The following is a 13,978-nucleotide window of genomic DNA, read 5'->3' as shown; positions in this document are numbered from 1 at the left end:
GAGAAGCATGACTCAGACTATACAGGCCTTGCCTTTACCATGGCAACATGCTAATGTGTCAGGGAGAAGGCCGTGAGGGCCCCATACCTGAGATGACAATGCAGGTGTCTTTGGCTCGGCGCTTCATGGCCTTGTAGGCTGCGTCGGCCACTGCGTAGAGGTGGGGCGGCCTCTCGTACAGCTCTCGGCCCTGATACTGTTCAATCACATCCTTCCCATAGAGCTCCATCTGCTTGTAGGGGTTCATGGAGACCACCACCTCCCCGATGTAGGTGTAAATCCGCCCCACTTCAAACCTTGGAGGAACCAAAGAAACTACTGTTAGAGTGGACAAGTCCCAAGCAGTGGCAGTGCTGTCTTTTCTCTTCTTGGGACCCACACAGTTCTCTAACCAGAGGGATAGACATGGGTTTTGACACAAAATTGACTCCTTTATGAGCGGTGAGGCTCCATAAGAAAGCTGAAGCCACCTAGGGTGGCCATGTGTCCTAGTCTGCAGAGGACAGTCCTCTGTTTGAAGGGCTGTCCAGCCCAAGTCCAGTTTAAAATTAGAGCGGTGAGCCCTAAGAAGGCAGAGCGGGCCGGAGCCTTGAAGAGGCCCATCAACAGTTAACCCCTGGGCAGCAGACTGAGGAGGCACACAGCTCACAGTCTTCCCAACTAGGGTGAGCTGCATCGACTGGGTTCACACAGTACAACAACCCACACTCAAGGCTGAGTAAGGGTGGAGTGTGGGTTGCCATTGAACCATGGGTTGCTGTGTTGTGTGAACCCAGCCATGATAACAAACCATAGTTGGTTAGCCACAGACAAGCCACAAAGAGAACACATGGTTTGTTGATGGGTTGTGAACTGTGGGTTGTTTGTGGTTAAGCCATGGTTTGTTAGCACAGCTGGGTTCACACAACACAACAATAACCCACAGTTCAATGACAACCCACACTCAAGCCATGCTCAACCTGGAGTGTGGGTTGTCTTGTTGTGTGAACTCAGCCATTGTATTTCTGTCCAATTGATAGTAATTATTTGTGCAGTTGCATCTAGACATAGGCATTAGCACATTTTGTGCAAATGTGAGTCCCCCTTTTGTCCTCTTTTGGGGTGATGTGGAAACTCAATGCCATCTGGTGGTACGGGTGTCATAGTTATGGAACACAGTCCATGCTGATACTACATTACCTACGTGCATGTGGATTTCCATATTACATTGCCCATTGTGTAGGAAATACGCAAGTGTGGAATATCTCTATTTCTTATCACTTTAAAATTCTTTCCCTGTTCAGGATCTGGCCTATGTGCTGCCGGTTTCCAATTGTTGGTCTGGAATATCTCCCTTCTTGGGGTGGGGTGGTGGTACAGGGATTGTTCAGTGACTCCGACTCTTGATATGCATGACCCTACACCTGGGACCACAGACATTCCCCTTGGCACCCACCTGGCTCCCTGCACCTACTGATTTTTACAAATATGTAATTATCATTATCATTACCATTATCATTATCACTAATTTAACAGGGAGGCTGGCATGCTACAAAGCAAAGCTCCAACCTCAGGTGCCATCTTTATTTCCAAGCCTGCCTCTGGGCTCCACATGCCCACTGGACCTGTTCTCATCTGTATGTGTTGTTGTTCAGTCATTCAGTCGTGTCCGACTCTTCGTGACCCCATGGACCATAGCACGCCAGGCCTTCCTGTCCTGCGCTCTCTCCCAGAGCGTGCTCAAGTTCATATTCATTGCATCCGTGATGCTATCTAGCCATCTCATCCTCTGCCGTCCCCTTCTCCTTTTGCCTTCAGTCTTTCCCAGCATCAGGGTCTTTTCCAGGGAGTTTTCTCTTCGCATTAGGTGGCCAAAATATTGGAGCTTCAGCTTCATTATCTGTCCTTCCAATGAGCACTCAGGGTTGATTTCCTTTAGGATGGACTGATTTGACCTCCTTGCAGTCCAGGGCACTCGTAAGAGTCTTCTCCAGCACCACAGTTCGAAAGCATCAATTCTTCGGCGCTCAGCCTTCCTTATAGTCCAGCTCTCACAGCCATACATTACTACTGGGAAAACCATAGCTTTGATTAGACGGACCTTTGTCGGCAAGGTGATGTCTCTGCTTCTTACTATGCTGTCTAGGTTGGCCATAGCTTTCCTCCCAAGGAGCAAGCGTCTTTTAATTTCATGGCTACAGTCACCGTCTGCGGTGATCTTGGAGCCCAAGAAAGTAAAATCTGTCACTGCTTCCATTTCTTCCCCTTCTATATGCCAGGAAGTGATGGGGCCAGATGCCATGATCTTCGTTTTTTTAATGTTGAGTTTCAAACCAGCTTTTGCACTCTCCTCTTTCACCCTCAACAAGAGGCTCTTGAGATCCTCTTCGCTTTCTGCCATTAGGGTGGTATCATCTGCATATCGGAGGTTGTTGATAATTCTCCCAGCAATCTTAATTCCGACCTCTGATTCATCCAATCCGGCATTTCTCATGATGTACTCTGCATATAAGTTAAATAAGCAGGGTGACAATATGCAGCCTTGTCGTACTCCTTTCCCAATTTTGAACCAATCGGTTGTTCCATGTCTGGTTCTTACTGTTGCTTCTTGACCCTCGTACAGGTTTCTCAGGAGACAGGTAAGGTGGTCTGGTACTCCCATCTCTTTAAGAATTTGCCACAGTTTGTTGTGATCCACACAATCAAAGGCTTTAGCGTAGTCAATGAAGCAGAAATAGACGTTTTTCTGGAATTCTCTTGCTTTCTCCATGATGCAGCGAATGTTGGCGATTTGATCTCTAGTTCCTCTGCCTCTTCTAAACCCAGCTTGTACTTCTGGTAGTTCTCGGTTCGCATACTGCTGAAGCCTAGCTTGTAGGATTTTGAGCATCACCTTGCTGGCATGTGAAATGAGCGCAATTGTGCGGTAGTTTGAACACTCTTTGGCGTTGCCCTTCTTTGGAATTGGAATGTAAACTGACCTTTTCCAGTCTTGTGGCCACTGTTGAGTGTTCCAGATTTGTTGGCATATTGAATGCAGCACTTTAACAGCATCATCTTTTAGGATTTTAAATAGCTCGGCTGGAATACTGTCATCTCCGCTAGCTTTGTTCTTACTAATGCTTCCTAAGGCCCACTTGACTTCACTATCTAGGATGTTCGGCTCAAGTTCAGTGACCGCACTATCATGGCTATCAGGGACATTCAGATCTTTCCTGTATAGTTCTTCTGTGTATTCTTGCCACCTCTTCTTAATCTCATCTGCTTCTTTTTTGCTTCTCCCTGCCTTCTTTGTCCTTTATCATGCCCGTCTTTGCACAAAACGTTCCCTTGAGATCTCCAATTTTCTTGAAGAGATCTCTAGTCTTTCCCATTCTGTTGTTTTCCTCGATTTCTTTGCATTGTTCATTTAAGAAGGCCTTCTTGTCCCTCCTTGCTATTCTCTGGAACTCTGCATTCAGTTGGGTATATCTTCCCCTTTCTCCCTTGCTTTTCGCTTCCCTTCTTTTGTGAGCTACTTGTAAAGCCTCATCAGACAGCCACTTGGCTTTCTTGCATTTCTTTTTCTTTGGGATGGATTTCGTTGCTGCCTCCTGAACAATGTTACGGACCTCCGTCCATAGTTCCTCAGGCACTCTGTCTATCAGGTCTAATCCCTGAAATCTATTCCTCACCTCCACTGTATATTCATCAGGGATATGATTTAGGTCATACCTGAACGGTTTAGTGGTTTTCCCGACGTTCTTCAATTTAAGCCGAAATTTTGCAAGAAGCAGCTCATGATCTGAGCCACAGTCAGCTCCAGGTCTTGTTTTTACTGACTGTATGGAGCTTCTCCATCTTTGGCTGCAAAGGACATAATCAATCTGATTTCGATATTGACCATCTGGTGACGTCCATGTGTAGAGTCGCCTCTTGTGCTGTTGGAAAAGAGTGTTTGCTATGATCAGCATGTTCTCTTGGCAAAACTCTATTAGCTTTTGTCCTGCTTCATTTTGTACACCAAGGCCATGCCTGCCTGTTATCCCGGTGATTTCTTGACTTCCTCCTTTAGCATTCCAATCCCCTATGATGAAGAGGACATCTTTTTTTGGTGTTAGTTCTAGAAGGTGTTGTACGTCTTCATAGAACCGATCAACCTCAGCTTCTTCGGCCTCAGTGGTTGGGGCATAGACTTGAATTACTGTGATGTTGAATGGTTTGCCTTGGATTCGTACTGAGATCATTCTATCATTTTTAAGATTGTACCCCAGTACTGTTTTTCCCACCCTTTTGTTGACTATGAGTGCTACTCCATTTCTTCTAAGGGATTCTTGCCCACAATAGTAGATATGATGGTCACCTGAATTAAATAGTAGATATGATGGTCACCCTTCATGGATCACTGCCTTGTTGTGGCGAAGGGGCTTGCGTAACTCAGTGAAGCCATAAGCTATGCCGTGCAGGGCCACTCAAGACGGACAGGTCATGGCAGAGAGTTCTGACAAAATGTGGTCCACTGGAGAAGGAAATGGCAACCCACTCCAGTATTCTTGCCAAGAAAACCCCATGGAACGTATCACAAGGCGAAAAGATATGACGCCGGAAGATGAGCCCCTCAGGTCGGAAGGTGTCCAATATGCTACTGGGGAAGAGCAGAGGGTATTTCCAAGTAGCGCCAGAAAGAGTGAAGCGGCTGGGCCAAAGCCGAAAGGACACTCAGCTGTGGATGTGTCTGGTGGTGAAAAGAAAATCCGATGCTGTAAAGAACAATATTGTTTAGGAACCTGGAATGTCATCTGTATGTGGTTCATCTATAAAGCATAAGAACATCAGAAGAGCCCTGCTGGACCAGACCCAGGGTCCATCTAGTCCAGCATTCTGTTCACACAGTGGCCAGCCAGCTTCCCCAATGGGAAGCCCACAAGCAGGACACGAGTGCAACAGCACCCTCCCACCCATCGTCCCCAGCAACTGGTGCACATAGGCATTCTGCCTCTGATACTGGAGGCAGCATATGGCCATCAGGACTAGTAGCCACTGATAGCCCTCTCCTCCATGAATTTGTCTAACCCCCTTTTAAAACCATCCAAGTTGGTGGCCATCACTCCATCTTCTGGTAGCGAATTCCATAGTTTAACTATGTGCTGTGTGAAGAAGTATTTCCTTTTATCTGTCCTGAATCTCCCACAAATCAGCTTCATGGGATGAATCCAGGTTATAGTATTTTGAGAGAGGGAGAAAAATCTCTCCCTTTCCACATTCTCCACACCATGCATAATTCTGTACACCTCTATCATGTCTCCCCTTACCCTCCTTTTTTCCAAGCTAAACAATCCCAGCTGTTGCAACCTTCTCTCCTAGGGGAGATGCTCCAACCCCTTGATCGCTTTAGTTGCCCTTTTCTGCACTTTTCCCATCTCTTGTTGTTGTTCAGTCGTTCAGTCGTGTCCGACTCTTCGTGACCCCATGGCCCATAGCACGCCAGGCCTTCCTGTCCTCCGCTCTCTCCCGGAGTGTGCTCAAATTCATATTCATTGCATCGGTGATGCTATCTAGCCATCTCATCCTCTGCCGTCCCCTTCTCCTTTCGCCTTCAATCTTTCCCAGCATCAGGATCTTCTCCAGGGAATTTTCTCTTCGCATTAGGTGGCCAAAATATTTCAGCTTCAGCTTCAGTATCTGTCCTTCCAATGAGCAGTCAGGGTTGATTTCCTTTAGGATGGGCTGATTTTACCTCCTTGCAGTCCAGGGGACTCGTAAGAATCTTCTCCAGCACCACAGTACGAAAGCATCAATTCTTCGGCGCTCAGCCTTCCTTATAGTCCAGCTCTCACAGCCATACATTGCTACTGGGAAAACTATAGCTTTGATTATACGAGCCTTTGTTGGCAAGGTGATGTCTCTGCTTCTTCCTATGCTGTCTATGTTTGCCATAGCTTTCCTCCCAAGGAGCAAGCGTCTTTTAATTTCATGGATACAGTCACCATCTGCGGTGATCTTGGAGCCCAAGAAAGTAAAATCTGTCACTGCTTCCATTTCTTCCCCTTCTATATGCCAGGAAGTGATGGGGCCAGATGCCATGATCTTCGTTTTTTTAATGTTGAGTTTCAAACCAGCTTTTGCACTCTCCTCTTTCACCCTCAACAAGAGGCTCTTGAGATCCTCTTCGCTTTCTGCCATTAGGGTGGTATCATCTGCATATCGGAGGTTGTTGATAATTCTCCCAGCAATCTTAATTCCGACCTCTGATTCATCCAATCCGGCATTTCTCATGATGTACTCTGCATATAAGTTAAATAAGCAGGGTGACAATATGCAGCCTTGTCGTACTCCTTTCCCAATTTTGAACCAATCGGTTGTTCCATGTCTGGTTCTTACTGTTGCTTCTTGACCCTCGTACAGGTTTCTCAGGAGACAGGTAAGGTGGTCTGGTACTCCCATCTCTTTAAGAATTTGCCACAGTTTGTTGTGATCCACACAATCAAAGGCTTTAGCGTAGTCAATGAAGCAGAAATAGACGTTTTTCTGGAATTCTCTTGCTTTCTCCATGATGCAGCGAATGTTGGCGATTTGATCTCTAGTTCCTCTGCCTCTTCTAAACCCAGCTTGTACTTCTGGTAGTTCTCGGTTCGCATACTGCTGAAGCCTAGCTTGTAGGATTTTGAGCATCACCTTGCTGGCATGTGAAATGAGCGCAATTGTGCGGTAGTTTGAACACTCTTTGGCGTTGCCCTTCTTTGGAATTGGAATGTAAACTGACCTTTTCCAGTCTTGTGGCCACTGTTGAGTGTTCCAGATTTGTTGGCATATTGAATGCAGCACTTTAACAGCATCATCTTTTAGGATTTTAAATAGCTCGGCTGGAATACTGTCATCTCCGCTAGCTTTGTTCTTACTAATGCTTCCTAAGGCCCACTTGACTTCACTATCTAGGATGTTCGGCTCAAGTTCAGTGACCGCACTATCATGGCTATCAGGGACATTCAGATCTTTCCTGTATAGTTCTTCTGTGTATTCTTGCCACCTCTTCTTAATCTCATCTGCTTCTGTTAGGTCCCTGCCTTCTTTGTCCTTTATCATGCCCGTCTTTGCACAAAACGTTCCCTTGAGATCTCCAATTTTCTTGAAGAGATCTCTAGTCTTTCCCATTCTGTTGTTTTCCTCGATTTCCTTGCATTGTTCATTTAAGAAGGCCTTCTTGTCCCTCCTTGCTATTCTCTGGAACTCTGCATTCAGTTGGGTATATCTTCCCCTTTCTCCCTTGCTTTTCGCTTCCCTTCTTTTGTGAGCTACTTGTAAAGCCTCATCAGACAGCCACTTGGCTTTCTTGCATTTCTTTTTCTTTGGGATGGATTTCGTTGCTGCCTCCTGAACAATGTTACGGACCTCCGTCCATAGTTCCTCAGGCACTCTGTCTATCAGGTCTAATCCCTGAAATCTATTCCTCACCTCCACTGTATATTCATCAGGGATATGATTTAGGTCATACCTGAACGGTTTAGTGGTTTTCCCGACGTTCTTCAATTTAAGCCGAAATTTTGCAAGAAGCAGCTCATGATCTGAGCCACAGTCAGCTCCAGGTCTTGTTTTTACTGACTGTATGGAGCTTCTCCATCTTTGGCTGCAAAGGACATAATCAATCTGATTTCGATATTGACCATCTGGTGACGTCCATGTGTAGAGTCGCCTCTTGTGCTGTTGGAAAAGAGTGTTTGCTATGATCAGCATGTTCTCTTGGCAAAACTCTATTAGCTTTTGTCCTGCTTCATTTTGTACACCAAGGCCATGCCTGCCTGTTATCCCGGTGATTTCTTGACTTCCTACTTTAGCATTCCAATCCCCTATGATGAAGAGGACATCTTTTTTTGGTGTTAGTTCTAGAAGGTGTTGTAGGTCTTCATAGAACCGATCAACCTCAGCTTCTTCGGCCTCAGTGGTTGGGGCATAGACTTGAATTACTGTGATGTTGAATGGTTTGCCTTGGATTCGTACTGAGATCATTCTATCATTTTTAAGATTGTACCCCAGTACTGTTTTTCCCACCCTTTTGTTGACTATGAGTGCTACTCCATTTCTTCTAAGGGATTCTTGCCCACAATAGTAGATATGATGGTCACCTGAATTAAATAGTAGATATGATGGTCACCCTTCATGGATCACTGCCTTGTTGTGGCGAAGGGGCTTGCGTAACTCAGTGAAGCCATAAGCTATGCCGTGCAGGGCCACCCAAGACGGACAGGTCATGGCAGAGAGTTCTGACAAAATGTGGTCCACTGGAGAAGGAAATGGCAACCCACTCCAGTATTCTTGCCAAGAAAACCCCATGGAACGTATCACAAGGCGAAAAGATATGACGCCGGAAGATGAGCCCCTCAGGTCGGAAGGTGTCCAATATGCTACTGGGGAAGAGCAGAGGGTATTTCCAAGTAGCGCCAGAAAGAGTGAAGCGGCTGGGCCAAAGCCGAAAGGACACTCAGCTGTGGATGTGTCTGGTGGTGAAAAGAAAATCCGATGCTGTAAAGAACAATATTGTTTAGGAACCTGGAATGTCATCTGTATGTGGTTCATCTATAAAGCATAAGAACATCAGAAGAGCCCTGCTGGACCAGACCCAGGGTCCATCTAGTCCAGCATTCTGTTCACACAGTGGCCAGCCAGCTTCCCCAATGGGAAGCCCACAAGCAGGACACGAGTGCAACAGCACCCTCCCACCCATCGTCCCCAGCAACTGGTGCACATAGGCATTCTGCCTCTGATACTGGAGGCAGCATATGGCCATCAGGACTAGTAGCCACTGATAGCCCTCTCCTCCATGAATTTGTCTAACCCCCTTTTAAAACCATCCAAGTTGGTGGCCATCACTCCATCTTCTGGTAGCGAATTCCATAGTTTAACTATGTGCTGTGTGAAGAAGTATTTCCTTTTATCTGTCCTGAATCTCCCACAAATCAGCTTCATGGGATGAATCCAGGTTATAGTATTTTGAGAGAGGGAGAAAAATCTCTCCCTTTCCACATTCTCCACACCATGCATAATTCTGTACACCTCTATCATGTCTCCCCTTACCCTCCTTTTTTCCAAGCTAAACAATCCCAGCTGTTGCAACCTTCTCTCCTAGGGGAGATGCTCCAACCCCTTGATCGCTTTAGTTGCCCTTTTCTGCACTTTTCCCATCTCTTGTTGTTGTTCAGTCGTTCAGTCGTGTCCGACTCTTCGTGACCCCATGGCCCATAGCACGCCAGGCCTTCCTGTCCTCCGCTCTCTCCCGGAGTGTGCTCAAATTCATATTCATTGCATCGGTGATGCTATCTAGCCATCTCATCCTCTGCCGTCCCCTTCTCCTTTCGCCTTCAATCTTTCCCAGCATCAGGATCTTCTCCAGGGAATTTTCTCTTCGCATTAGGTGGCCAAAATATTTCAGCTTCAGCTTCAGTATCTGTCCTTCCAATGAGCAGTCAGGGTTGATTTCCTTTAGGATGGGCTGATTTTACCTCCTTGCAGTCCAGGGGACTCGTAAGAATCTTCTCCAGCACCACAGTACGAAAGCATCAATTCTTCGGCGCTCAGCCTTCCTTATAGTCCAGCTCTCACAGCCATACATTGCTACTGGGAAAACTATAGCTTTGATTATACGAGCCTTTGTTGGCAAGGTGATGTCTCTGCTTCTTCCTATGCTGTCTATGTTTGCCATAGCTTTCCTCCCAAGGAGCAAGCGTCTTTTAATTTCATGGATACAGTCACCATCTGCGGTGATCTTGGAGCCCAAGAAAGTAAAATCTGTCACTGCTTCCATTTCTTCCCCTTCTATATGCCAGGAAGTGATGGGGCCAGATGCCATGATCTTCGTTTTTTTAATGTTGAGTTTCAAACCAGCTTTTGCACTCTCCTCTTTCACCCTCAACAAGAGGCTCTTGAGATCCTCTTCGCTTTCTGCCATTAGGGTGGTATCATCTGCATATCGGAGGTTGTTGATAATTCTCCCAGCAATCTTAATTCCGACCTCTGATTCATCCAATCCGGCATTTCTCATGATGTACTCTGCATATAAGTTAAATAAGCAGGGTGACAATATGCAGCCTTGTCGTACTCCTTTCCCAATTTTGAACCAATCGGTTGTTCCATGTCTGGTTCTTACTGTTGCTTCTTGACCCTCGTACAGGTTTCTCAGGAGACAGGTAAGGTGGTCTGGTACTCCCATCTCTTTAAGAATTTGCCACAGTTTGTTGTGATCCACACAATCAAAGGCTTTAGCGTAGTCAATGAAGCAGATATAGACGTTTTTCTGGAATTCTCTTGCTTTCTCCATGATGCAGCGAATGTTGGCGATTTGATCTCTAGTTCCTCTGCCTCTTCTAAACCCAGCTTGTACTTCTGGTAGTTCTCGGTTCGCATACTGCTGAAGCCTAGCTTGTAGGATTTTGAGCATCACCTTGCTGGCATGTGAAATGAGCGCAATTGTGCGGTAGTTTGAACACTCTTTGGCGTTGCCCTTCTTTGGAATTGGAATGTAAACTGACCTTTTCCAGTCTTGTGGCCACTGTTGAGTGTTCCAGATTTGTTGGCATATTGAATGCAGCACTTTAACAGCATCATCTTTTAGGATTTTAAATAGCTCGGCTGGAATACTGTCATCTCCGCTAGCTTTGTTCTTACTAATGCTTCCTAAGGCCCACTTGACTTCACTATCTAGGATGTTCGGCTCAAGTTCAGTGACCGCACTATCATGGCTATCAGGGACATTCAGATCTTTCCTGTATAGTTCTTCTGTGTATTCTTGCCACCTCTTCTTAATCTCATCTGCTTCTGTTAGGTCCCTGCCTTCTTTGTCCTTTATCATGCCCGTCTTTGCACAAAACGTTCCCTTGAGATCTCCAATTTTCTTGAAGAGATCTCTAGTCTTTCCCATTCTGTTGTTTTCCTCGATTTCCTTGCATTGTTCATTTAAGAAGGCCTTCTTGTCCCTCCTTGCTATTCTCTGGAACTCTGCATTCAGTTGGGTATATCTTCCCCTTTCTCCCTTGCTTTTCGCTTCCCTTCTTTTGTGAGCTACTTGTAAAGCCTCATCAGACAGCCACTTGGCTTTCTTGCATTTCTTTTTCTTTGGGATGGATTTCGTTGCTGCCTCCTGAACAATGTTACGGACCTCCGTCCATAGTTCCTCAGGCACTCTGTCTATCAGGTCTAATCCCTGAAATCTATTCCTCACCTCCACTGTATATTCATCAGGGATATGATTTAGGTCATACCTGAACGGTTTAGTGGTTTTCCCGACGTTCTTCAATTTAAGCCGAAATTTTGCAAGAAGCAGCTCATGATCTGAGCCACAGTCAGCTCCAGGTCTTGTTTTTACTGACTGTATGGAGCTTCTCCATCTTTGGCTGCAAAGGACATAATCAATCTGATTTCGATATTGACCATCTGGTGACGTCCATGTGTAGAGTCGCCTCTTGTGCTGTTGGAAAAGAGTGTTTGCTATGATCAGCATGTTCTCTTGGCAAAACTCTATTAGCTTTTGTCCTGCTTCATTTTGTACACCAAGGCCATGCCTGCCTGTTATCCCGGTGATTTCTTGACTTCCTACTTTAGCATTCCAATCCCCTATGATGAAGAGGACATCTTTTTTTGGTGTTAGTTCTAGAAGGTGTTGTAGGTCTTCATAGAACCGATCAACCTCAGCTTCTTCGGCCTCAGTGGTTGGGGCATAGACTTGAATTACTGTGATGTTGAATGGTTTGCCTTGGATTCGTACTGAGATCATTCTATCATTTTTAAGATTGTACCCCAGTACTGTTTTTCCCACCCTTTTGTTGACTATGAGTGCTACTCCATTTCTTCTAAGGGATTCTTGCCCACAATAGTAGATATGATGGTCACCTGAATTAAATAGTAGATATGATGGTCACCCTTCATGGATCACTGCCTTGTTGTGGCGAAGGGGCTTGCGTAACTCAGTGAAGCCATAAGCTATGCCGTGCAGGGCCACCCAAGACGGACAGGTCATGGCAGAGAGTTTGTTGTTAGTAGCTTTGTTGTTAGTAATGCTTCCTAAGGCCCACTTGACTTCACTCTCTAGGTGGTGACCAGAACTGTACGCAGTATTCCAAGTGTGGTCGCAGCATAGATTTGTATAAGGGGAGTATGATCTTGGCCATTTTATTCTCAATTCTTTTTCTAATTATGCCTAACATGGAGTTTGCCTTAGCAGCCACACAATGGGTCAGCCCCATGATCTCTTTCTTGGTCTGTCACTGCTAGCTCAGATCCCAACAGCTTATACTTGAAGTTGGGATTTTTTGCCCCAACATGCATCACTTTGCATTTACTTACATTGCACCACATTTGCTACTTTGTTGCCCATTCTGGGAAATGGGTGATCAGTGTCTGGCCACACCCGACATGGCATCCATTTTGTGAGAGCACCCACAATACTCTTTCAAAATTCCAAATCTGCCCACCAGTTCAGAGAGGTTAGGGATGCCATAAATCTGCATGAAAATGTGAGGATAACTCCAGTCGTAAGCTGCTTCAAGCACAATTGTAGGAGGCTGTGTTGATTAAACGTCTGTCACTTGGTGGGCTGTTGATCTTTTTACTGTACCAGCCCCCTAAGGGAAGTGGAGATGGACTTCAGCTCACTCATCTCCAGCCACAGATGCGTGGGTGCCATAAAAAGCTCACCATGTGGGCTGGGCTGAATGCATGGACAGTCACTGCGTCATAGTTGCAGCTGCCCAAAATAATTTGCTTATTTTCCTCTTCCTTCCCCCTCCCGTTTTCCTTTTGTAACATTTGTTAAATGCAAACTACACACTTTGTTAACTACGTAGCATGTCGCTGAAGATAGTCTTTTTTAAAAAACAACTCTAGAGTAAGTGTACTCAGTCCCAATATGGATTGGGACCACTGTGCATCGGGACAGAAGGATTAAACATTTCTCCACACACGCACTAAAGGAAAAAAAACCTCCATTGAAGCTTAACAAAATGTGCAGGAGGGCCCCCAAATGCAACATATGGGGAATTTCCTCTCCCCACTGCTACCACCACCTCTGGGGAAACTGCTCCTATACTGGGCAGTCCCACCTCTGGGGCTTCTTATATTTATAGCAAACGCTTATATTTCAGGGCTGATACTTTCCTGCTGCCACCAATTCCATTAGAATACTTTAAAGCCTCCTAGTCGCTGGTATAAGAGGCTCGGGCGTGAGATGGACACCAATACTAGAGACAAGTCGAACCATTAAACAAGCCATTTATTAAAGGGATATTTTGTACATAAGGGATTGCTAATCCTTACTTTGGGGTTTTCAAAAGACTGCTTAGAGCACAATCCTATGCAGGTTTAGACAGGAAAAAGTCCTACAGCTCCCAGCATTCCCCAGCCAGCATGGCTCTCTAAACCTGCATGGGATTGTACCCTTAGTGACAATTTTTTTAGGACCCAGTTTATTTAATTATTTAAACATTTTATTGGCCGCCTTTCAGGGAAGAAGCCCTCCCAAGGTGGCTCACAGCAACAAAATACATAAAAACAGTTAAAAATTAAAAGCGATAAAAACATAAACACTCAAGAGACGCTGTTGCTGTTACAAACCTCTAAGGACATCTTTTACCTCAGACATTCCACATTCTGAAGTACGTGAAGCAATATGTATTGCCCTCTCGAGAGAGTGGCCCTTGTAAGAGCATTAAACACAGAGAGAGGGATGACAAGAACATTAAGTCCAGAGTCTGACATTAACCACATGCACCACTGTTTGCCAGGTCCATATAGTCAGGTGACGCGCAAACATCATAGCTCTTGCATGGAGGACCACTGCACAGGTGTGCACTTCTGTGGCCTCCCCCCCCAATCGTGGCAGAAGCATGCTGCAAGTTACCCAGTGGCGTGAAGGATGACCGTCCCTGTGCCACACTGATTACTGGTCCATCGTCTCACAGCCTGGTCCCCTCCAGATGTGTTGGACTGCAACTTCCATCATCCCAAGTGGCCACGCTGGGCAGGGATGGTGGGAGGC

The 13,978-nt window shown here is 45.8% G+C and overlaps 1 protein-coding gene across 2 annotated transcripts in view; it reads right to left on the bottom strand.

Moving 5' to 3' along the window:
• MYO1G (myosin IG) overlaps window positions 1-13,978 on the bottom strand; it is an 84,147-nt gene that overhangs the window by 65,229 nt on the left and 4,940 nt on the right. The window contains exons 1-2 of one of the 2 annotated variants that reach the window (XM_084859592.1): window positions 4,322-4,377; window positions 88-296 (exon numbers count right to left, since the gene is read on the bottom strand). In XM_084859592.1, coding sequence (XP_084715718.1) covers window positions 88-247 — 160 coding nt within the window. In that variant the 5' untranslated portion in view covers window positions 248-296; window positions 4,322-4,377. Of the gene's footprint in view, window positions 1-87; window positions 297-4,321; window positions 4,378-13,978 lie in introns of those variants that run through there. The other variant, XM_084859591.1, reaches the window with a different exon arrangement.

Source organism: Heloderma suspectum, chromosome 5 (genome assembly GCF_057233095.1).
Source record: "Heloderma suspectum isolate Gila_16-S chromosome 5, 16-S_ref, whole genome shotgun sequence".
NCBI classification, from domain to species: domain Eukaryota; kingdom Metazoa; phylum Chordata; class Lepidosauria; order Squamata; family Helodermatidae; genus Heloderma; species Heloderma suspectum.
The sequence above is the reverse complement of the archived record's forward strand: the minus strand, read 5'-3'. Positions and strand labels throughout refer to the sequence as shown.